Source organism: Brachycentrus maculatus, unplaced genomic scaffold (genome assembly GCF_059751285.1).
Source record: "Brachycentrus maculatus isolate JH-2025_06_01 unplaced genomic scaffold, ASM5975128v1 h1tg000211l, whole genome shotgun sequence".
NCBI classification, from domain to species: domain Eukaryota; kingdom Metazoa; phylum Arthropoda; class Insecta; order Trichoptera; family Brachycentridae; genus Brachycentrus; species Brachycentrus maculatus.
Window position 1 is genome coordinate 782,617 of NW_028280962.1, and position 23,174 is coordinate 805,790.

The following is a 23,174-nucleotide window of genomic DNA, read 5'->3' on the forward strand; positions in this document are numbered from 1 at the left end:
TAAGCGAGTTTGACTGTATTTCTATGAAACTTTGTCTAATATAAATATTGATAAAGATGTACTCTCAAATATACAATTCAGTAATCAATCAGCTGCGCGAGGAGCCACACGTGTGTCCACGCACAATTTTTATTTTTAAGAACAAATATTGGAATTAGACTTTTTTTAGAATATATACTAAAAAAATATTTTTTTAACTCCTTACCTTTCGATAACTCTTTTCTTTGCAAAACCATATATTTAATTGAAGAAAAACTTATTTTTTCAGTACTAAAATGGTGTTTTATTTAAAAAAAATGGAATTACTTCAAATGTTATCTGGGATTGAAGAAAATTAAGTTGCGGGGTATTGATTGCGTGATAATCGTTAACCCGTAACTAAATGGTATATTTGCAAGTACCCCCTTTAGACATTTAATATAAATCATAAATCTCATTTGGTGCAACAGTGCCGTAATTACACTTTTAGAAATATTATAGGAGATGCCATTCAGACGTTGTAGCAACAGAAAAGGCGCCATTTTACTCAATTCTACAATGACACTAGCGCCATCTCGCAGCATTTTACCACAAAATCAATTCTATCCATGTTTCTCCCGATTTGAATAATTTTTCCGCACATTTTGACATATCGCTCACTCCTTTCAAGAACGTCATAAATCAAAAATCGTCAATTTTCAGTTGTGCATGTTTTCGGAGTGCCCAGAAAATGTACTATATCCCAGCAAAAGAGGCATATTTTAACTTAATATTTACCCGCTACAGGGCAGAAAGTGTTGTTTTTGCATTTTGAAGAAAAGGTTTTGTTTAATTATTGTTTTAAATATACTAAATGTTTTTCAGATGGAGAAAAAACCTTCAGGTTTTACCTAAAAAGATCAATAAATGGCTTGATATTTATTTTTAATATATTGTACTATATTTTAAACTTTAAAAACGATCTCCTGAAAAATAAAGTTTTTTGATATTTGACGTTGTTGAAAGGAGTGAGCGATATGTAACTTGTTTTTAAAAATGTATAATCACGTCATTGCTGCACCAAATGAGCTATATATTAAATATCTTAGTCTATCCAAATTAGGGTTAGAGTGACATCTAGCGACATTCTAGTGAAGCAAATTCTACTATTTTTATTTTAGTGTCGTAAAAGATGACATCCTACGCTCAGAAGCTGATTCGTGATGAAATAACAGAGTTTAAAAGTAGGAAGCTGCGAGAAAAGAAGAAAAAAGGATTGTGTTCGAAACTGGATGGAAGAGCAAAAAGTTTTATCGTCCTATTCCTCAATACAAGTTCCATCCATGGACTGAATCACTTCACAAAGGTGGAACGCCATATCTTAGAGATGTAAGTATTTTTTATTATTTGCACAGAGACAATTGTTTACTACAATCGAGCTCCGTAAAACTTGGTATTTTGGTCACATAACGAGAGGTGAAAAGTATGCCAACCTACAACTGGTCATAAAAGGAAAGATTGAGGGTCGCAGAGGGGTTGGAAGAAGGCAGCTTTCCTAGCTTGGGAACATTCTAGAGTGGACCGGGATGAGAGGTGTGGAGGACCTGTTTCCTGCTGCCCAGGACAGACATGGTTACTACCAAGTGATCGTCAAGAAAAAGAAGTATTTTTTATTGTAACTGCAGACAGTTGGTAGAATTCCATACTGAATTGTTGGGTAATAATATATCCAAAATAAAACACAGTTATTTGGATTGGATTCTACATTTATTTATGTATTTTTATGTACACGTGACGCGTTTCGTCTTATTATGACTTTATCAAACACTGACTAAAATTATTTAACAAAATGTCCTTATATACTAATAATAATTGCTATTATTAGGTCTAGGAGTACATATGATGGTGGGTATTTCGGTGGGTACTGTGGTATTGTTATTATTGGGTCTAGGAGTACATATATATGTTTTAGATCTTGTGGTAGGTATGTTACCATAAATTGTGTTACTTGTGATATGTGTGCTTTGCTGGGAGGTGCTTTGTGAGAGTAATTGTTATATGTAAGGTTTGTTTGATATTGTTATTTATTTTCATCGAAACTGGCGTCGCGGGTTCAATTCCTGCCAATTGCAAAATTAATTCAAGAAACATTCATTTTTAATTGGTCTGGGTGTTTGTGATGTATTTTTCACACTTACCTTCCCTATACTTACTATCCTACCTGCAGACAAGCCTCTCAAAGTAGGAGTTTTTTTTTTAAAACCGGTATTGCATTTATTATTTACCTTGCTTATTATGTACAAGGTTTATAGATCAATTAGTGGATTTATGTTTCTTCAGACTAAATAAATATATATTATTTAAAATCTGTGTTGGGAACAGGAGGGATGATCTAATGTGGGCCAATCTGGAACTTGTCAGCATTTGCTCATTGCTGGGAGGAAACCACGTAAAACTCCTCAGGAGAAGGCGAAATGTTGACTGTCGTCAACAGACCTTCCGTTCCACTAGAAGAGGGTTGGGCATTTTGTGTCCTAGCTTGGTTTATGGTACCAATGTCCTTCACTATTTTTATCATGTATGATACCACCTCTCATGACAGTTCCTTATGAACTATCATGGATCCGATGTCGGATAGGTCCTCACCCAAGTTCCTGCAACGGGCCTCTAGCTGTTGTCTTTGAATGCTGAAAATTAGGGGCTTTGTGGGTACTATGGTTATTCCAAACTAAATCTGTGTTTGTTCCACAGATTACTATGGATCATGATAGTAGCCCTCGCGCTCTGGGGAGCGGTGTACTTGAGCAGCAGCACTTGGCAGAGGTACCAGGACTCTCCCACCGTGGTTTCTATGGACCGCGACATGTTCACGTGGAATACCACCTTTCCTTGCGTCACCGTATGCCCCCACAATAAACTCGACAGCAAAAAACTGGCCAACTACATCATGTAAGTATCATCAATTGAAGCAAATACTTAACTTAGACACATCTTTTGAGGGAGGTAGGTTTTAAAGTCCTCAGCCTGACAATAGTCGATTACGAGAAACTAATCACAGTATCCGCAATATTCACCTCCATAGTGTAATGGTCAGCACGCTCGGCTACTGTACTGGAGGTCTCAGGTTCGATTCCCAGAGTGGAGGTCAAATAAATATGTGATATTTTCACTCTAACGTAGAATTTTACCCTGTACTGGTCCCTGAAGCGCAAGAGTGATCACCTTGCCTTCATATAAGTCATGATCAAGATAATACTGCGTCAATACGATACAGTGCCCTATGCACCATCAGGTGCGGATAAAGAGAGAGAGAGAGAGAGAGAATCACAGTAAGCCTAAATTTAAAAAAAAATTACTACTCTATTGGTGAACTGTTTTTGCTTGTTATATTGTAATATTTAAGGTCTTAGTGACATCTGTTGAATTTCTGTTAAAGCTTAATTATAAGTGTTACTCTTAACACTGACTCTTTGGTAAAATGTTGATTTTTTAATGCACTAAAATATTAGTGCATAATATATTTTCGTTACGATGTTGGTTTATTGGCTAATAAATTAATATAAAAAATCACAAGACTATTGGTAGCATTCTTATTGAAATCTGTAGAGAGCTAAGGGAGATATTAAGGTTTAAACTTTAGATGTTTGAATAAAACGAAAAACGTGCGTTAGCATGTCATCAAATTTCCGTCACCGAACGTTTTATGACGTCATATGGTTTATAGAGCTGAAATAGTAGTAGTAATCCAAGCGTAGTTCCCGGGGAATGGACTCGTTGGTGCGTCTAGCTGTCCATAGAATTCGAAGCATGCGCCTCCAACAGCACATTTCGAAAGTGTAATTCTTTACACTTTCTTTTTTTTCTCCTTTCTGCTGCTTTTATGGTCCATGTTTCAGCAGCATAGAGGAAAATGGAGTGGACCGAACTCCTGATAGGCTTTATCACCTGATATCTCCTGATAGGCTTTCCTGATAGGATAGGATATCTCCTGATAGGCTTTAATAAAATGTTTAATGACGTAGATATATTTGGGAAAAGCACTAATTCCATAAAAAATGACATAAGCAGGAAATTAGGTGAATGATTGATCGTTGCCGTTTGTTCAACAAGCCAACTGTTTATAATCCCTGTTTGTGGGATGATTTATGTTGACATGGAATAGGTACTACACACACACACACACACACACACACACACACACACACACACACACACACACACACACTCACCCCAACCAACATAACTTTCATAAGAATAGCATTATCGGAGGATTTTTTTAATTGGCCATAGTTTTGTTAATTAATGTTGTATAATACATTATTTTGGCTGTAAAAATCCCAAATAAAATAAAATATAATAAAAATAAAAAATCACTGTTGTGGACTAATTTTTTTATTGTAATTGTGTTTGATTTAAGGAGGATGAATATCAAAGATAAGGAAGAATTTACTAGTTTTGTGACGTCATTAGCATCAGCCAATTATTCCAACTTCGCCAACGTTACCCAATATCCCTCCATGAAGAGCTCGGAATATATGGACCTACTGCTCAATTTGTCATTTCACTTCAGTCCAGGTATAAATTTATCCATAAATATTCACAATATTTTGAGTGTGTCCAAATATTTGTTCACAAATCAAGGTTTCTCCAATAGGGAAGTGTGTGTTATAGGCTGGTTTTACATGTGTAACATTCATCATTCAGAAAAATCAAAATATACAAAACTTGTGTGCGACCCGTCACGACATATCGCTCACTCCTTTCAACAACATCAAATATCAAAAATCATCAATTTTGTCAACGTTGTGTATGTTTTCGGAATGCCCAGAAAATGTACTTTATCCCAGCAAAGGCGGCGTATTTTTAACCTAATATTTACCCGCTACAGGGCCAGAAAGTGTTGTTTTTGCATTTTGAAGAAAAGGTTTAATTATTTTTTTTTAAATATACTAAATTTTTTTCAAATGGAGAAAAAACATTCAGGTTTTATCTTAAAAGATCTGTTGCACAGTAAAAAGTTCAATAAGTGTAATATAATAATCTTGATATTTATTTTTAATACATTTTATTATATTTTTAAACTTTTAAAACCATCTCCTGAAAAATCAAGTTTTTTGTTATGTGACGTTGTTGAAAGGAATGAGCGATATGGGATTTAAAGCAGAGCGGATACCGTAATCACAAAAAACGCACTAAGAGTGTAAGAAATGAAGATTCTAAGTAGCATATCTTGCAAGAGTCTACGAAACAAAATAAGGTACAACAGGATAAGGGAAATATGCGAGATGGAAGATGTCGTTAGATGGAGGTGGGGAAGGCAACGAAGGAGACAATGGTATGCCCGTGTGAGGAGAATGGAACCACCCAGACTCCCCCACATTGCACTGCAAGCAAACCCCACAGTAGACGAGTCTTGGGCAGACCACCAAAGAGATGGATCGACAGCTGCGAATCGATATCACAGGAGGCTAATCCCTCTTAATAATAGGCCATAACGGCGTTTGTACACTTCACGGAATTTCACCGTCCGGCAGTCTGGTTTTGAAAAATGAAAGCGACTACAACAGTTAAGCGTGATCGAATTTACGCGCAACGTCTTCACGCATTGATCAAGAGCGCCGATCCGAAGAAAGATGGACAAAAGCACAAGGCAATCCAAGCCAATCATCGTTTTAAAACGCTAACTGACGTGCCGGACGGTAAATTCCGTGTAGTGCACAAACGCCCTGCATAAAAAGAAGAAGAAGAACATTCATCATTCCACCCATGATTGACAGCCATACTACTCAAATTTTGGAAGTTGTACTATCGGGATGAAACAATTGAATTGAATCACTTATTGAATGTTTTATTTTGGACTAGCGCTGACTATTGGCACATCCGGAGTGAATATGTTTTTAGAGCCAACTATAACGGAATTGGGATTATGTTACGCCGTCAACTCAAGAATTGCTCTCTATAACTCTCCCAGGTAAGCTGATCACCACAGTCTATTTAGGACCAATAGAAGTAATTACTTTATTTATTGTTTCGGCATTAACTTTGTGGTAAGACATGTTACAATAATTAAAGAAAACACTTCGTTTTTTACCACTTGAGTTTAATTATAGACTACATGTTTCAGAAGTTAAACTTCCATCATTCAGGTCTGTATAATAATAATTAGTTATTATACAGACCTGAATGATGGAAGTTTAACTTCTGAAACATGTAGTCTATAATAAAACTCAAGTGGTAAAAAACGAAGTGTTTTCTTTAATTATTGAAGTAATTACTGTTTATATTATATTTTGACATGTCAACATAGATGAAGAAGAATATGGAAGTCTGGACATTTACGGGGCTTGTCATAGTAACATTCACCAATTCTACCCATTATTGACAACCACACTACTAAAATTCTTGGAAGTTCTATATATATGAACCAATTTAGAAACCTTGTTCTTGAATCACTAGAACTTCACTAGAGACATCTATCGGTGAGATGTAAAGAAGCTTTTTACTAAGCAGAAACTCTTATATTAGTATGTGAGGTCCGAATCCTGGATTATAATCACACACATGAGAAACGCCAGAAAATACCATTTTCATTTTTATTATTTAAGCTTATAATTTGACCAGATAATTTATTTACAACATTTTGAGTGTGTGTTCATATACCGTAAAGTGGGTATACTTTGCACCATGGGTGATACTTTGCACCACCTTCTGTAAAGAAATTGTGGAGCTGGTCATCTCTGATACATGTCATTTTTCATTCTTCTTTCTATTGTTTCTGATAGATGGCACTTCAATCTACTTTTTAGTTTAAAGAAGTAACAGTCGATCGCTATTGCTTCAATGCGTATTTCCTGTCCGAACGTAAAGAAAGTTTTCTGTCTGAAAATTGTGTCCGAAAAAATCCAGTGTAATCAGTATACTGAAACAAGTTACAACAAGTGAGTGGTCTCTAAATCGTAGGTAGGTAGGCCCTGCTTTTCTCAAATGTTGTATTTTTTGGTTACGTTGTCAAGTTTATGTAAAAATAATATTTTTTTAAGAACTTACTTGTATTGACCACATTTGGGGTAACATTGCACCTGGTGCAAAGTATCCACAAAGGGCCATAGTTAATTAATTTGATCAAAAGTCTTAAAACGGCTAATGCAACTTGACATTTTTGCTAAATATCTATAGGTTTTGTGTACTTACTTAATTCCTGATGGTATATTATTTTCAAAAATGTCAAGAACACACAAACAGCGGTCTTATGCCAGACGATACTGCGATTTTACACCGAAGAGAGTGGAGCAGTGTTTGGAGGCTATTCGAAATGGTACAATCAGTCAAAGAAAGGCTGAAAATTTTTTCAAAATCCCCGGAAGGACGATTAACTATAAACTCAAAGGTCAGCACACAAAACCTTTGGGAAAACCTCCGATTTGTGACAAGGGCGAAGAGCAATCCTTCGTAAACTGCATAGTAGACATGAGTGAGTACGGTTTCCCAGTGAGTGTTTTTAACATTCGCTACATTCTAATAGCCTATTTGGATAGATTTGGCAGAAGAGTACGAATATTAAAGAACATCTTACCAGGCTCTGAATGGATAAGATCATTTTTGCAAAGACATAAAACCTTGACTGTTGCTAAAACTAGTCAGTTGCTCAATCGGTTGCCATTAAAAGCGTATGACGATGACGTGCGCCAGAGTTTTCAACAGTTTTTGGAAGAAAACAGATTCAACCTAAAGAATTCAGTCTTAAAACGCAGGAAGACGATACCGATAAAACCAGGTAAGAGCATTGCTTACGATCCAAATGTCGAAATGAACGTTGACGAGACACAAATGCTACCTAAATTAACTATATCAATGATCCCACCTTCCGCATCGAAACTTCCAGCATATCTAGAATTAACTGATAATAGTTCGCACGGAAGCTTTGAGGAAGAGGAAGAAGAACAAAAACGATGACTGAAACCAGTTATCGTATTTGTTCTTCAGTGTCATTAGGACCAGTAAAAAAGAAGGTGGGAGAATATGTCGTATTTCATTATGAAGGCGAAAATTTTCCGGGACAGATTTTGGAAATAAAGAAAAACAGAGCTGTTAAATCCATGCAGGAGAGTCTCAAATCGTATAAGTGGCCGATGAAGGATGACTTTCTTCAATATTCTTGGAAGGATGTAGTGGGTTCCATAAAAGAACCGAAAATGCAATCCAAAAGAGGTTTCTTTACCGTCCCGGAACTTGACCATATTTAGACCTAATTTAATTTTAATTCCTATTACCTATGTAGTACGATATGTTTTAATGTCCACCATTTATTTTATATAATTTTAAACCTTCAATATTGGAAAAAAAAATCATTTTTGTTAGATTTTTCAATATATTTTTTTAAATATTTCTATCAAGTGTCTTATTTTTCCATAATTATACAATATTATAATCTGCATTTAGCGAACTGTGAGCCAAAACCCTTCATGAGGTGCAATGAAACTTGTAGGATAGCCTTTACTTTGCATCAATTTGGATTCTAGTACGAAAAGTGTAGAGAAAATATCATGGTGCAAAGTTGTACTTTACCCCGGGATACTTTGCACCAAAATATAAATATTAAAAAAAAAATACAGGCAAAATAGATAAAAATTAAAAAATGTATCAGACATGTTACAGGTATATGTGTTATTACGTTGCAATAGTTGAAACCTCAGAAAAAGTAAAAAACCTGATCTGAATAGACAATTTTTTGAAAAAATGCAGTGTTTTGGTGCAATGTATACCCACTTTACGGTATATAAAACTTCCAAGAATTTGAGTAGTGTGGTTGTCAATAATGGGTAGAATTGGTGAATGTTACATGTGTGTAAAGTGATCACTTAAACCAGCCTATGACGGTCGTCAGCCCCGTAAATACCCAGACTTCCATATTCTTCTTCATCTTTGATGAGATGTCAAAAAATATTATATGAAAACAACTCCTGTAATTGGAGATAATCCAGATTTTGTGAACAAGTATTTGGACACACTCAAAATGTTGTACATTATTCTTAAAGCACTAGAACTTCAACTAGAGACATTTATTGGTGAGATAAAGAAGCTTTTTTATTGAGCAAAAACTCTTCTATTTGTATGTGAGGTCCGAATCTTGGATTATAATCACATACATGAGAAAATATCCTTTTCATTTTATTATTTTAGCTTATAATTTGACCAAAATTATATAATAATCTACTACATATATATAATTTATCTACTACATTTTTGAGTGTGTCCATTTGGGGTATTTACTTGCTCACAAATCTGGGTTATCTTCAATTATAGGAGTTATTTTTCATATTATTTTTTGACATCTCTTCATTTTTATTTTTATTTCATTTCCAGATTTGTGTACAAGTATTTGCACACACTCAAAAATGTTGTAATCAATGCACACTTTGACTCAAGTTACAGGGAAGCCAAACGAAAAGATGTCGTCCCGGGAAATGCTACATTTTTTGTCCACCCGCTGGATGGAGAAATCTTCGCCCAGCTCGTCAACTTTTTAACAGGATATGACGTAAGCTATGTTTTGTACTCTTTTTTCATCGCTTTTCACACCCAGATGGCGTATCCCTATATTCTTCATGACATGTCACAATGTGAAAATTACTAAACTAACTAACTGACTATCACGCCGCTTCTCGCAGGGGTAGGCAGAGAGAATAGAACGCCACACCAGTCTGTCTTTGCAAACATTCCTCGCCTCTTCCACGTTCATGCATCTCCTCATACATACCCGCCGATTTTACAACTCCTAACCTGACCACTTTCAAGTATTTGGCATATCTGATCATGCCATGTTTTTCTCGGTCTTCCTCTGCTCCTTTTTCCAATAACATTCGCCTGTAAAATTTGTTTTACCGTTCTTTCCTCACTCATTCATTCTACATGTCCAAACCATCTCAACACACCTTTCTTAATTTTATCGATAATGATTATCTCAGCTTTGCAGTCCTTCCTTATTTCACTATTCGAACATCTAAAAATTACTCCTAAGAGGAGAAACCCAGATCTGTGAACAAGATATTCTGAATATTTAAGGCCCAGTATTCGTTAAGTCGGAACTTAATTTCCTCTAAATCCAGGTAACATTATACGAAATTGTTTTTTTATTATTAAAACACGGTTTTTGCATTGAAAAAATAAGTTTTTCTTCAAAATAATTAAATGGTTTTGAAAAGAAGACAGTTATGGAAAGGTAGGGAGTTTAAAAAATATATATAAATATCTTTTCTATATATATTATATTATATTAAAAAGTTTATAAACATATTGCTCACTTCTTTCAACAACGTCATGTATCAAAAAACTAGATTCTTCAGGAAATCGTTTTTAAAGTTTAAGAATATAATAAAATGTATTGAAAATAAATACTAAGTCACTTAGTAAACTTTTTACTTTGCAGTTTGCTTTTAATAAGGTTTATATATAGATCTGTTGTAGAGTCGAAGAGCTTTCCTGCTGATATTTTGCTCACTCCTTTCAAGAACGTCATAAATAAAAAATACTTGATTTTTCAGGAGAACGTTTTTAAAGTTTAAAAATATAATACAATGGATTAAAAACATACATTTATCAAGCCACTTATTAAACTTTTTACTGTGCAACAGGTCGTTTAAGGTAAAACCTGTATGTTTTTTCTCCATTTAAAAAATATTTATTATGTAAAAAAAAAATCAAAAAAATTAAGTTAAAAATATGCCGCTTTTGCTGGGATATAGTATATTTTCTGGGCATTTCGAAAACATGCACAACTGAAAATTGAAATTTTTTTATATTTCACGTTGTTGAAAGGAGTGAGCGATCTGTGAGCACCTCGGTGGTATTTTGTTATCCTGATTTAATTTTTGTATTGCAAGGTATTTCTTCACGGACCCCTTGAGACTCCAGACATTGCCAGCCAAAGATTGACATCAGATGATGGTTATTATATGAAACTGTATGTGACTGCGCTGACTATATACACCTCACCAGAGGCATCCAAGTAAGACAAATTATCCTATAATATGTAAACACCACTCTTTTTTTGCAAACATCCTTCGCCTCTTCCAGTGTTGCCATATCGCCCACTCCTTTCAAGAACGTCATAAATCAAAAAACTTGATTTTTCAGGAGAACGTTTTTAAAGTGTAAAAATATAATACAATGTATTAAAAATAAATATCAAGCCACTTATAGAACTTTTTACTGTGCAACAGATCTTCTTTTACTGGGATATAGTACATTTTCTGGGCATTCCGAAAACATGCACAACTCAAAATTGTCGATTTTTGATTTATGACGTTCTTGAAAGGAGTGAGCGATATGCCAAATCGAAAAATCTGAATCAAACAGTCTAAAAATCTGTATAAATCTGTATAGAATCAATAACCCAAAATATATTTTTTTTTTATATACATATTTATTAATTTTAGAAATCCTTTTCTATGTTTAGTTTGTAGCATGGATCATTGTAGTTGTTTTGATAGTAGTAATCCCTCCAACGTTTCAGTACTTATTATCAAATGTTAATCACGCTCGAATCTATACATATTTTCGTTCTTCTGTTTTATCATATACTATGTCCAATTCCAAAAATCTGTATAAAACTAAAAGTACTACCTAAGAGTGAAATCTGTCATCTGTAACGGCAGCCTAGAATCTGTATCAATACAGATAAATCTGTATATGTGGCAACACTGGGCTCTTCAACGTTTATGCATTCCTTCATTCAACATTCATGCATTCCTTTATTCAACGTTCATGCATTCCTTCATTCAACACTCATGCATTCCTTCATTCAACGCTCATGCATTCCTTCATTCAACATTCATGCATTCCTTCATTCAACGTTCATGCATTCCTTCATTCAACGCTCTGCATTCCTTTATTCAACGTTCATGCATTCCTTCATTCAACGCTCTGCATTCCTTTATTCAACGTTCATGCATTCCTTCATTCAACGCTCTGCATTCCTTTATTCAACGTTCATGCATTCCTTCATTCAACGCTCATGCATTCCTTTATTCAACGTTCATGCATTCCTTCATTCAACGCTCTGCATTCCTTTATTCAACGTTCATGCATTCCTTCATTCAACGCTCATGCATTCCTTTATTCAACGTTCATGCATTCCTTCATTCAACGCTCTGCATTCCTTTATTCAACGTTCATGCATTCCTTCATTCAACGCTCATGCATTCCTTTATTCAACGTTCATGCATTCCTTCATTCAACGCTCTGCATTCCTTTATTCAACGTTCATGCATTCCTTCATTCAACGCTCATGCATTCCTTTATTCAACGTTCATGCATTCCTTCATTCAACGCTCTGCATTCCTTTATTCAACGTTCATGCATTCCTTCATTCAACGCTCATGCATTCCTTTATTCAACGTTCATGCATTCCTTCATTCAACGCTCTGCATTCCTTTATTCAACGTTCATGCATTCCTTCATTCAACGCTCTGCATTCCTTTATTCAACGTTCATGCATTCCTTCATTCAACGCTCATGCATTCCTTTATTCAACGTTCATGCATTCCTTCATTCAACGCTCTGCATTCCTTTATTCAACGTTCATGCATTCCTTCATTCAACGCTCATGCATTCCTTTATTCAACGTTCATGCATTCCTTCATTCAACGCTCTGCATTCCTTTATTCAACGTTCATGCATTCCTTCATTCAACGCTCTGCATTCCTTTATTCAACGTTCATGCATTCCTTCATTCAACGCTCTGCATTCCTTTATTCAACGTTCATGCATTCCTTCATTCAACGCTCATGCATTCCTTTATTCAACGTTCATGCATTCCTTCATTCAACGCTCTGCATTCCTTTATTCAACGTTCATGCATTCCTTCATTCAACGCTCATGCATTCCTTTATTCAACGTTCATGCATTCCTTCATTCAACGCTCTGCATTCCTTTATTCAACGTTCATGCATTCCTTCATTCAACGCTCATGCATTCCTTTATTCAACGTTCATGCATTCCTTCATTCAACGCTCTGCATTCCTTTATTCAACGTTCATGCATTCCTTCATTCAACGCTCATGCATTCCTTTATTCAACGTTCATGCATTCCTTCATTCAACGCTCTGCATTCCTTTTTTCAACGTTCATGCATTCCTTCATTCAACGCTCTGCATTCCTTTATTCAACGTTCATGCATTCCTTCATTCAACGCTCATGCATTCCTTTATTCAACGTTCATGCATTCCTTCATTCAACGCTCTGCATTCCTTTATTCAACGTTCATGCATTCCTTCATTCAACGCTCATGCATTCCTTTATTCAACGTTCATGCATTCCTTCATTCAACGCTCTGCATTCCTTTATTCAACGTTCATGCATTCCTTCATTCAACGCTCTGCATTCCTTTATTCAACGTTCATGCATTCCTTCATTCAACGCTCTGCATTCCTTTATTCAACGTTCATGCATTCCTTCATTCAACGCTCATGCATTCCTTTATTCAACGTTCATGCATTCCTTCATTCAACGCTCTGCATTCCTTTATTCAACTTTCATGCATTCCTTCATTCAACGCTCATGCATTCCTTTATTCAACCTTCATGCATTCCTTCATTCAACGTTCATGCATTCCTTCATTCATCATTCATGCATTTTTTATTTGTTCATGCATACCCACGGATTATTCCAACTTCTGACCTGACCGTGCCAAGTATATTATAGATTTATATTATCCACTGACACTTCGTGATGGAATTGCATTTTAATATATTTAATATATTTGATATATTAATATGTTACCGACATCATCAGACTGGTGACACCAGTCTGATGATGTCGGTCACGACGAAACCCGAGCGCTGGTCAAATAAAAATAAAATGGAAAAGCTAAAAATATTGGTTTTAATCTAATAATATACCAACTATATAACATACTTGATCATGCCAAGACTTCCTCAGCCTTTCTCTGCTGCTCTTTCTAACTTTATTTGTTTAACTATTCTTTCTTTAATTGTTCCACATATCCAAACCATCTCAATTCTCAAATCTCTTTCTTAATTTTATCGAAAACACTTAACTTAGCCATACAATCTATCATTTTTTCACTATACGTCATACATGCAACCTTTTGCCGCACATATGTCTGCGAGATTGCATTTTGACTGCATTCAGCCTAGTTATGGGTAAGCGAATTTAAAAAATATCCGAATGCAATATCATACAAAAATCCTTTTTTTTATTTTATAAAAAATAAGTATTTATATTTTTATTATTTACACAAATAATTCAATTTTATACTTTTTTATGAGCCTAAGCGGCCTTATACTGTAATGATCTCCAGTAATGATCAGGTCTTGAAGAACAGTGTCCGTCGATGGTTGCTTCGCATTGGAAGGGACAAGGTAGAAAGTGAATTAATTAAAGTCCAGGGGTAATTATTTTATTGTAAAACCTTTATGCTGTTAATTATTATTGTATCTCTTGTATGTAATGTATATAATCTAATAATTAAAAAAAAATAAAAAATAAATATATTAATATATTATTAAATTAAAACCAATATTTTTAGCTTTTCCACTTTATTATTATTTGACCAGCGACCGGGTTTCGCCGTTACCGACATCATCAGACTGGCGGGAGGCTATACAAATTGTTATGTTATACATATATAAAACAAGGCAGGAGTTGATAACCATGATTTGATATAATTTTGTTGAGAAATTAATTCAATTTGAGTGAATTTAAGTATTGTATGATATTAATATTTTTTTTATATATTATAATATTTTTTATATTAATATCATACAATACTTAAATTCACTCAAATTAAATTAATTTCTCAACAAAATTATATCAAATCATGGTTATCAACTCTTGCCTTGTTTTATATATAACATAACAATTTGTATAGCCTCCCACCAGTCTGATGATGTCGGTAACGACGAAATCCGGTCGCTGGTCAAATAAAAATAAAATGGAAAAGCTAAAAATATTGGTTTTAATCTAATAATATATTAAAATGCAATTCCATCACGAAGTGTCAGTGGATAATATGAATCTATTAAATAATATTAAAAAATAAAAAAATAAAAAAATTTAGCTCTTTACTTTTTCTTCCCTCTACACAGTAACTCTTTAATAATAATAATAAAACCCTTATCCGCACCCCAATGGTGCATAGGGCACTGCGTCATATAAACGCAGTGTTATGTTGATCGTTTACACATGAAGGAAAGGTGATCAGCCCTCCGCTTCAGGTAACAGTCCTGGGTAATATTGAATAAATATTACAGTGAAAAAATCACTTAAATTTATTTTACCCCCCTTGGGAATCGAACCCGGGACCTCCAGAACGGTAGCCGAGCGTGCTGACCATTACACTACGGAGGCGGACAGTAACTCTTTACTTTTTCTTATTTTCTTTGTAGACTCACAGTTCAACAAAGAAAGTGTCGATTTACAACGGAATCCAACCTCGCTCATAACCCCGTATACAGCTACAACCTGTGCAGGATGGAGTGCCGAATATCGCTGTGTTTAAAGTTATGTGGTTGTGTACCACACTTCTACAGAACTATCGGTAAGTTTTTTTTCTCAAGATCGTTGAAATCACAAAACGATTGTGAAAAAATAGTTGTAAGATTTTTTTAATATAATAATAATAATAAATCCCTTATCCGCACCCCAATGGTGCATAGAGCACTGTGTCATATAAACGCAGTGTTATCTTGATCGTTTACACATGAAGGAAAGGTGATCAGCCCTCCGCTTCAGGTACCAGTCCATGGTAATATTGAATAAATATTACAGTGAAAAAATCACTTTATTTTACCCCCCTTGGGAATCTAACCCGGGACCTCCAGAACGGTAGCCGAGCGTGCTGACCATTACACTACGGAGGCGGACAGATTTTTTTTAAGAGAAATATTTGTGTTTTTATTATTCACACAAATATTTCAATTTCATACTATTTCTGTGAGCCTAAGCGGCTCATTATTAGAAAAAGGTATCAAATTGTGGTAGAGTGTGTTCGAACCGAGAAACTCTGACTTAAGAGTCCGCGACACTAACCACAGGACCACAACCTGACACGGGTTGGTGTTGATTTCAATGGTCTTTAATAAATTATCCTGGCTATTTTACTAAATTTAAGAATTTATAAATTTTTAGGTAAAGAAAAGGTATGCGACGTGGATGGGCTGCATTGTTTATCAAGTTACTCAGGTATACTAACCTATAATTTTATTTTTATATATAAATAGAGTTTTTTATATTATTTTTTGACATCTCATCAAAGATAAAGAAGAATATGGAAGTCTGGGCATTTACGGGGCTGACGACCGTCATAGGCTGGTTTAAGTGATCACTTTACACACGTGTAACATTCACCAATTCTACCCATTATTGACAACCACACTACTCAAATTCTTGGAAGTTCTATATATATGAACCAATTTAGAAACCTTGTTCTTGAATCACTAGAACTTCACAAGAGACATCTATTGGTGAGATGTAAAGAAGCTTTTTATTAAGCAGAAACTTTTATATTAACATGTGAGATCAGAATCCTGGATTTTAATTACACACATGAGAAACGCCAGAAAATACCATTTTCATTTTTATTATTAAGCTTATAATTTGACCAGATAATTTATTTACAACATTTTGAGTATGTCCAAATACTTAAATATAAATCACTTAAACCAGCCTATGACGGTCGTCAGCCCCGTAAATGCCCAGACTTCCATATTCTTCTTCATCTTTGATGAGATGTCAAAAAATAATATGAAAATAACTCCTGTAATTGGAGATAATCCAGATTTTGTGAACAAGTATTTGGACACACTCAAAATGTTGTCTATAAATAGAGCATCTGAAAGATGGTGTCTTAAGGTGGAGACTGACTGGAGCATTTCGTCATAACGTAACACGTTACGCGAGTATTCGTATAGTCAGTACAGCGAGCCGAGCGCTCCATCCATAGTTTCGGATGCTCGCTGATGCTCGCCGCAAGCGATATTACGACGTTATGTTACGACGACATACTCCGGTCAGTCTCCACCTTTAAGTATAGATATGTTAATAACTTACAAATATTTAGATAATAATTGCGCATTGGATATAATGTGAATGTGAAGAATTGAAGAATGTGCGACAAAACGATGTATGATAGATGTGCGTATAGTGAAATAAGGAAGGAATGCTAAGCTGAGATAAGCATTATCGATAAAATTAAGAAAGGTGTGTTGAGATGGTTTGGACATGTGGAACGAATGAGTGACGAAAGAACGGTAAAATAAATTTATGAGGCGAATGTTAGTGGGAAAAGAAGCAGAGGAAGACCGAGAAAAACATGGCATGATCAGGTATGCCAAATACTTGAAAGTGGTCAGGTTAGGAGTCGTAACAATCGGAGGGTATGTATGAGGAGATGCATGAACGTGGAAGAGGCGAAGAATGTTTGCAAGGACAGAGTGGTGTGGCGCTCTATTCTCTCTGCCTACCCCTGCGGAGAAGCGGCGTGATGGTTAGTTAGTTAGTTAGGATATAATTGTTCTGCGTACTGCCAGGGTTTTCGAAAATACCCGCGTGCTGAGAACTCTTTATAACTCCTTGGTGCGAAGTAGACTCGAGAGTGGCTCGATGATCTGGGGGCCACACGAGCTTAAGTACTCTCTTTTGGTAGAGAAAGTCCAAAAGAAGTTTTTGAGGTATCTCTACATGAGAGAGTACGGCTATTATCCTTGGCTCTACCCGACCCAGTTTCTCCAGGGTATGCTTGGCTACAATAGTTTAGAGACTAGAAGGAATGCGTATTTGATTACGCATTTTTATCGATTGTTGCGCGGTATGATCGATAATCCTGAAATTATCCAGAGCATTGGTCTGTATGTTCCCGATAGTTACCTAAGACAGCGTCGGCATAGATTGTTTCAGATTCCTATACACAGGACCAACCTGCCGATGGTTATGCCTGTAGGAAGAGCTACCGCTATGTTGAACAATATCACATTGGATATTGATCTGTTCCATGTGTCCGAAGGAGTTTTCCGAAGCGAGATTCTTCTACACATTTAACAAGAGTCTTCTTGTGTAATTTTTAATTTGTTTTTTTAATGTATACGCCTTAAATGTTTGTTTGTTATGTATATATTAATTATTGAATAAATTGAATTGAATTGAATTGAATTGAATTGAATAATCTAAGGTGTCACAAAGTGTGTGCCAAACACACTGTTGAGATAAGCATTATCAAAGGTAACACAGACTGTGTGATTCCTATGTTGAGATTCCTGTGTGCTTATTCTTTATTATTTTCAGATTACCTTCTGAGTTTATATGACAAAGATGCCAAGAAGAGTGTCTGTGAGTGTTTACCAAACTGTGATGACGTCAACTATGTTATACAATCAATGGTTCGTTTTACCAATTATTTTCCAAATAAAGCCATATTTAAACTGTCTTAACTGCCATAGGGCGTTTGTCCACTACACGAGATTTCACCGTCCGACAGTCCGGTTTTGAAAAATGAAAACTACTACAGTTTAGCGTGATCAAATTTACGCGCAACGTGTTCACGCACCGATCAAGAGCTCCGATCCGAAGAAAGATGGACAAAAGCACAAGCCAATCCGAGCCAATCGTCGTTTTAAAACGCTAACTGACGTGCCGGACGGTAAAATTACACGGAATTACACGGAGTTCCGGGTAGTAGACAACTTAGTAGACTCAAAAAATCTGTGTTGAATTTAAAATTAATACATAAATTAAAATGGAGTTCTACAAATTAAACGCCAAATCAATAAATAGTAGACAAGAGCCCATATTCTAACCTTATATGCATAAATATATATATATGAAATAAGGAAGGAATGCAAAGCTGAGATAAGCATTATCGATAAAATTAAGAAAGGTGTGTTGAGATGGTTTGGAAATGTAGAACGAATGAGGGAGGAAAGAATGGTAAAACAAATTTATGAGGCGAATGTAAGTGGAAAAAAGAGCAGAGGAAGACCGAGAAAAACATGGCACGATCAGGTATGCCAAATACTTGAAAGTGGTCAAGGTTAGGAGTCGTAACGATCGGCGGGTATGTATGAGGAGATGCATGAACGTGGAGGAGGCGAAGAATGTTTGCAAAGACAGAGTGGTGTGGTGTTCTAATCTCTCTGCGTACCCCTGCGGTGAAGCGGCGTAATGGTTAGTTAGTTAGTTAGTTTATATGCATAGAGTATGTATTGCATTGGATTGATGCAGAATTTTAATGCCCAATCACTCTCTGTTACAAACAGTTATAACTTACAACAAAAAAAAACAGAATTTATATGCGTGAATAGAAATACGATGCGAGCATCGAATGTTAGGGATCTGGGCGTTAGATTTGTGAGCACCCTGACATTTCACGATCATATAGAGGCAGTCAGTGGTAACGCATTGAAAATGCTAGGATTTGTTCTGCGTACTGCCAGGGTTTTCGAAAATACCCGCGTGCTGAGAACTCTTTATAACTCCTTGGTACGAAGTAGACTCGAGAGTGGCTCCATGATTTGGGGGCCACACGAGCTTAAGTACTCTCTTATGGTAGAGAAAGTCCAAAAGAAGTTTTTGAGGTATCTCTACATGAGAGAGTACGGCTATATTATCCTCGGCTCTACCCGACCCAGTTTCTCCAGGGTATGCTTGGCTACAACAGTTTAGAGACTAGAAGGAATGTGTATTTGATTACGCATTTTTATCGATTGTTGCGCTGTATGATCGATAATCCTGAAATTATCCGGAGCATTGGTCTGTATGTTCCCGATAGTTACCTAAGACAGCGTCGGCATAGATTGTTTCACATTCCTATACACAGGACCAACCTGCCGATGGTTATGCCTGTAGGAAGAGCTACTGCTATGTTGAACAATATCACATTGGATATTGATCTGTTCCATGTGTCCGAAGGAGTTTTCCGACGCGGGACTGTTCTACACCTTTAAGTCTTATTGCTTACTTTTAATATATACGCCTTGAATATTGTTTGTTATGTATATATTATTTTTTTTATTGAATAAATTGAAATTGAAATTGAAATCTTCAAAACACTTTGGGTGCAATGGTTCTTCGTTACATCGTTTGCTGATGTAATAAGTTTTTCTCCAACTGCCTTTTTTTTTGTAGAACTGTTTTGAGTACTCAAGCAAGTCCTTAAGTAATTCTCTGTAAATAAATTTGTATGATGAGTTCCGGAAACTTTTTGTTAAAAAAAAGTGCTGGATGTAACAATGATAATATGTATAAAAAATGCTAACATAGGTTACTTTTATTTGATTCCAGTCCATATAACAATGGTTCCTTGGGACAAATCTCCAATGGGGAATGGTGTCCTACCCAAAGCTCCGATTAAGGAGAGATATTATTTTCGGTTTTTCGGATGTCTTAGGTAAAGTATTATTATTTATTAACCTTTTAACCGCGTTAACTTTGTCCCTAAGAGACGCCCGCGCGCGGCGGTATTTCGCCATTTTTTAAATGATTACTTTTATCATGTATTTAGTTAAGAAACGATTTATTTTCCTAAACAAAAACGTTCAATGGGATTCATTGTGCCTTTTTGGTACTCTATAATACACGTGTGTCACATTATTCTTGAAATATATCGTAATATAAACAAATAAGATCGTAACATAAATAAATCAAAGCACGCATCGTGTGTCACTCTTACCCACTGGCGATGCATAGCGTCGAGAGTGAGACAGATATTGGGCATGATTATGGAGCGGACTAATTACCGACCGCAAGAAAAATCAGGGATCTGTTCTTTTATTTATCCTTGTGATGTTACAAATTATTAGTCAGATATTTCAACAGACTTCATATGGCCAAAGATTGACGTGTTATTTTATCCAAAGTTCCACACCGTGGAAAAATCCCTCTAAGTTGAACTGAGGTTTGAAACTTAGAGCAATGTAAAAACACAAACGCTTATGACAGCCGCGTTTGTTAAAACACATACGGTTATGCGAGCCGCGTGGATCCGGTTAATTATAAAAATAAAAAAGGCTATATAACACTATTTATTATAAGTAATCTGTTGAAGTAATTGTGACTTGTAATGCCTCCTTAGTGTAATGGTCAGCACGCTAGGCCACCATGCTGGAGGTCCCGGGTTCGATTCCCAAGAGGGTCAAAATAAATATTAGTGATTTTCAGTCCAATATTTATTTAATATGACCCTGGACCGGTACCTGAAGCGGAAGGCTGATCACCTTTCCTTATTGTATTTAACGATCAAGATAACACTGCTTCTATATGATGCAGTGCCCTATGCACCATTGGGTGCGGATAAGGGTTAGAAGAGAAGTAAAGATATCAACGCAATTTGCCATTTTTTATTTAAGGGGGATTGCAACATGCCTTTTTATGCTTGATAAATATTTCAAATACCGGGGCGTGGTCAGGTCAGGTGTCGGAATAATCGGCGGGTATATATGGTCTGCCTCCTTGGTGTAATGGTTAGCAAATTTAGCTACCGTGTTGGGGGTCCCGGGTTCAATTCCCAGGGGGGGGGATCAAATAGATGTAAGTGATTTTTAACTCTAATATTCATTCAATATTACCCATGACTGGTACCTGAAGCGGAAGGCTGATCACCTTTCCTTCGAGTATTTAACGATCAAGATAACACTGCTTCTTTAATATCACGCAGTGCTCTATACACCATTGGGTGTGGATACCTTATCCAACCTTATCATTCTTACTCTTGGTTAGAAGATGTATGAATGTAGAAGAGGAGAAGATTGTTTGCAAAGACAGATTTGTGTGGCGTTCTATTCTCTTTGCCTACCCTGACACACTCAAAATGTTGTAACTAACTAACCTTCATGCCGCTTCACCGCAGGGGTAGGCAGAGAGAAAAGATCGCCACACCACCCTGTCTTTGCAAACATTCTTTGCCTCTTCCACATTCATGAATCTCCTCATACATACCCGCTGATTGTTACGACTCCTAACCTGACCACTTTCAAGTATTTGGCATACCTGATCGTGCCATGTTTTTCTTGGTCAAAGTATTTTTTACTATTAAAAAGTTATTGATTTTAAATTATTCGTTTTATCAGTTAAAGTATTATAATATAAAGTTATTCATTAAACACACAAACGTTTCTTTGTGCGTGGCGTGCTTTGTAAGTATTCGTGCATGTCGTAACGTGTTTATTCCGCCAGTGCAGTAGTGTGCAGATCGTCTTGTGCGACGGTCTTGTCACACTACGCCATTTATAACGGCCACTTATGATGTCTTTTTTTCTCGTTTACAGGTAATTATCAGAGCTAACATTACAAAGTTGTTACATTTAAACTTCAACTATGGTCAATAAAAGCAACATTTAGGAATATTCACATTTTTCCCATTTTTAAACCACGTTCTCATATGGTGTACAAAATGCATATCACCAGAACGCGCAGTTTTTAGCATCGTAAGGGAAGGTTTAAAAAAAAGCCCCGGTTATAGATAATGACTTGGAAATCTAACAAAGAATGGCGCTAGAAGAAAATCAGTCCCTCTCCACAATGCCGTACAAATGTTGTTTCATTGTTTTTTTTTTTGTTGCAGTGTCTGTTGGAGGGATGGCGGGCCTGTTTCTCGGATGCAGCGTTTTGAGTTTTATGGAAATTGTGTACTTCTTCACTCTGCGTCTGTTTTGGTATCTAGTAAAGTATAAAAATAACGACAAGCGTCAAAATGCCTTGGCACTTAAACCATAGTTGGGTGCAAGAAATGGCTTGAGCCCAGCATCAGTTAGATCAAGGGTGGCGAACCCGCGGCCCGCCGGGTGTCTACTTGCAGCCCGCGGAGCAAATCACTAATTTTTTCCTTTAGTGTACACAAAACCACCAAAAGAACATTCCATCGTGTGTAATTCGTATCATATCCCATATATGGGAGTATTTTTTATCTATCCTGATAATTTCAAGACCCATAATGGCGTCAAGTAGTAAAAACGTTGGACTAAAGAAGAGAACAGTAACAGAAGAACTGAAAAGTTTTTAAGGCAGATTGGACCATAAACTATACATTTCCAAAATCTAGCCCGGCTACTGATAATGTCGGCCTCCCATGAGTTAGATGATTTATGTACCATTGGGAATTTAAACTGTCCAGGAGTGAGTTCCTGCGGTGCCCTATGCACTATGCACTATGTGGTTATCCCAATGGTTTAAAAGAAGTCGAATAAAAAAGAAAAATAATCTGACTT

General features: G+C 36.0%; 1 protein-coding gene across 1 annotated transcript; it reads left to right on the plus strand.

Moving 5' to 3' along the window:
• The first annotated feature begins 1,150 nt into the window (after nucleotides 1-1,150).
• LOC148307081 (pickpocket protein 11-like) lies at nucleotides 1,151-22,683 on the plus strand. The gene is given in 11 exon segments (XM_088263991.1): nucleotides 1,151-1,347; nucleotides 2,710-2,907; nucleotides 4,376-4,533; nucleotides 5,821-5,929; nucleotides 9,385-9,496; nucleotides 10,839-10,963; nucleotides 15,366-15,517; nucleotides 16,108-16,161; nucleotides 18,259-18,353; nucleotides 20,254-20,359; nucleotides 22,532-22,683. Coding segments are annotated over 11 exon segments (1,458 nt in total).
• The last annotated feature ends 491 nt before the right edge of the window (nucleotides 22,684-23,174 follow it).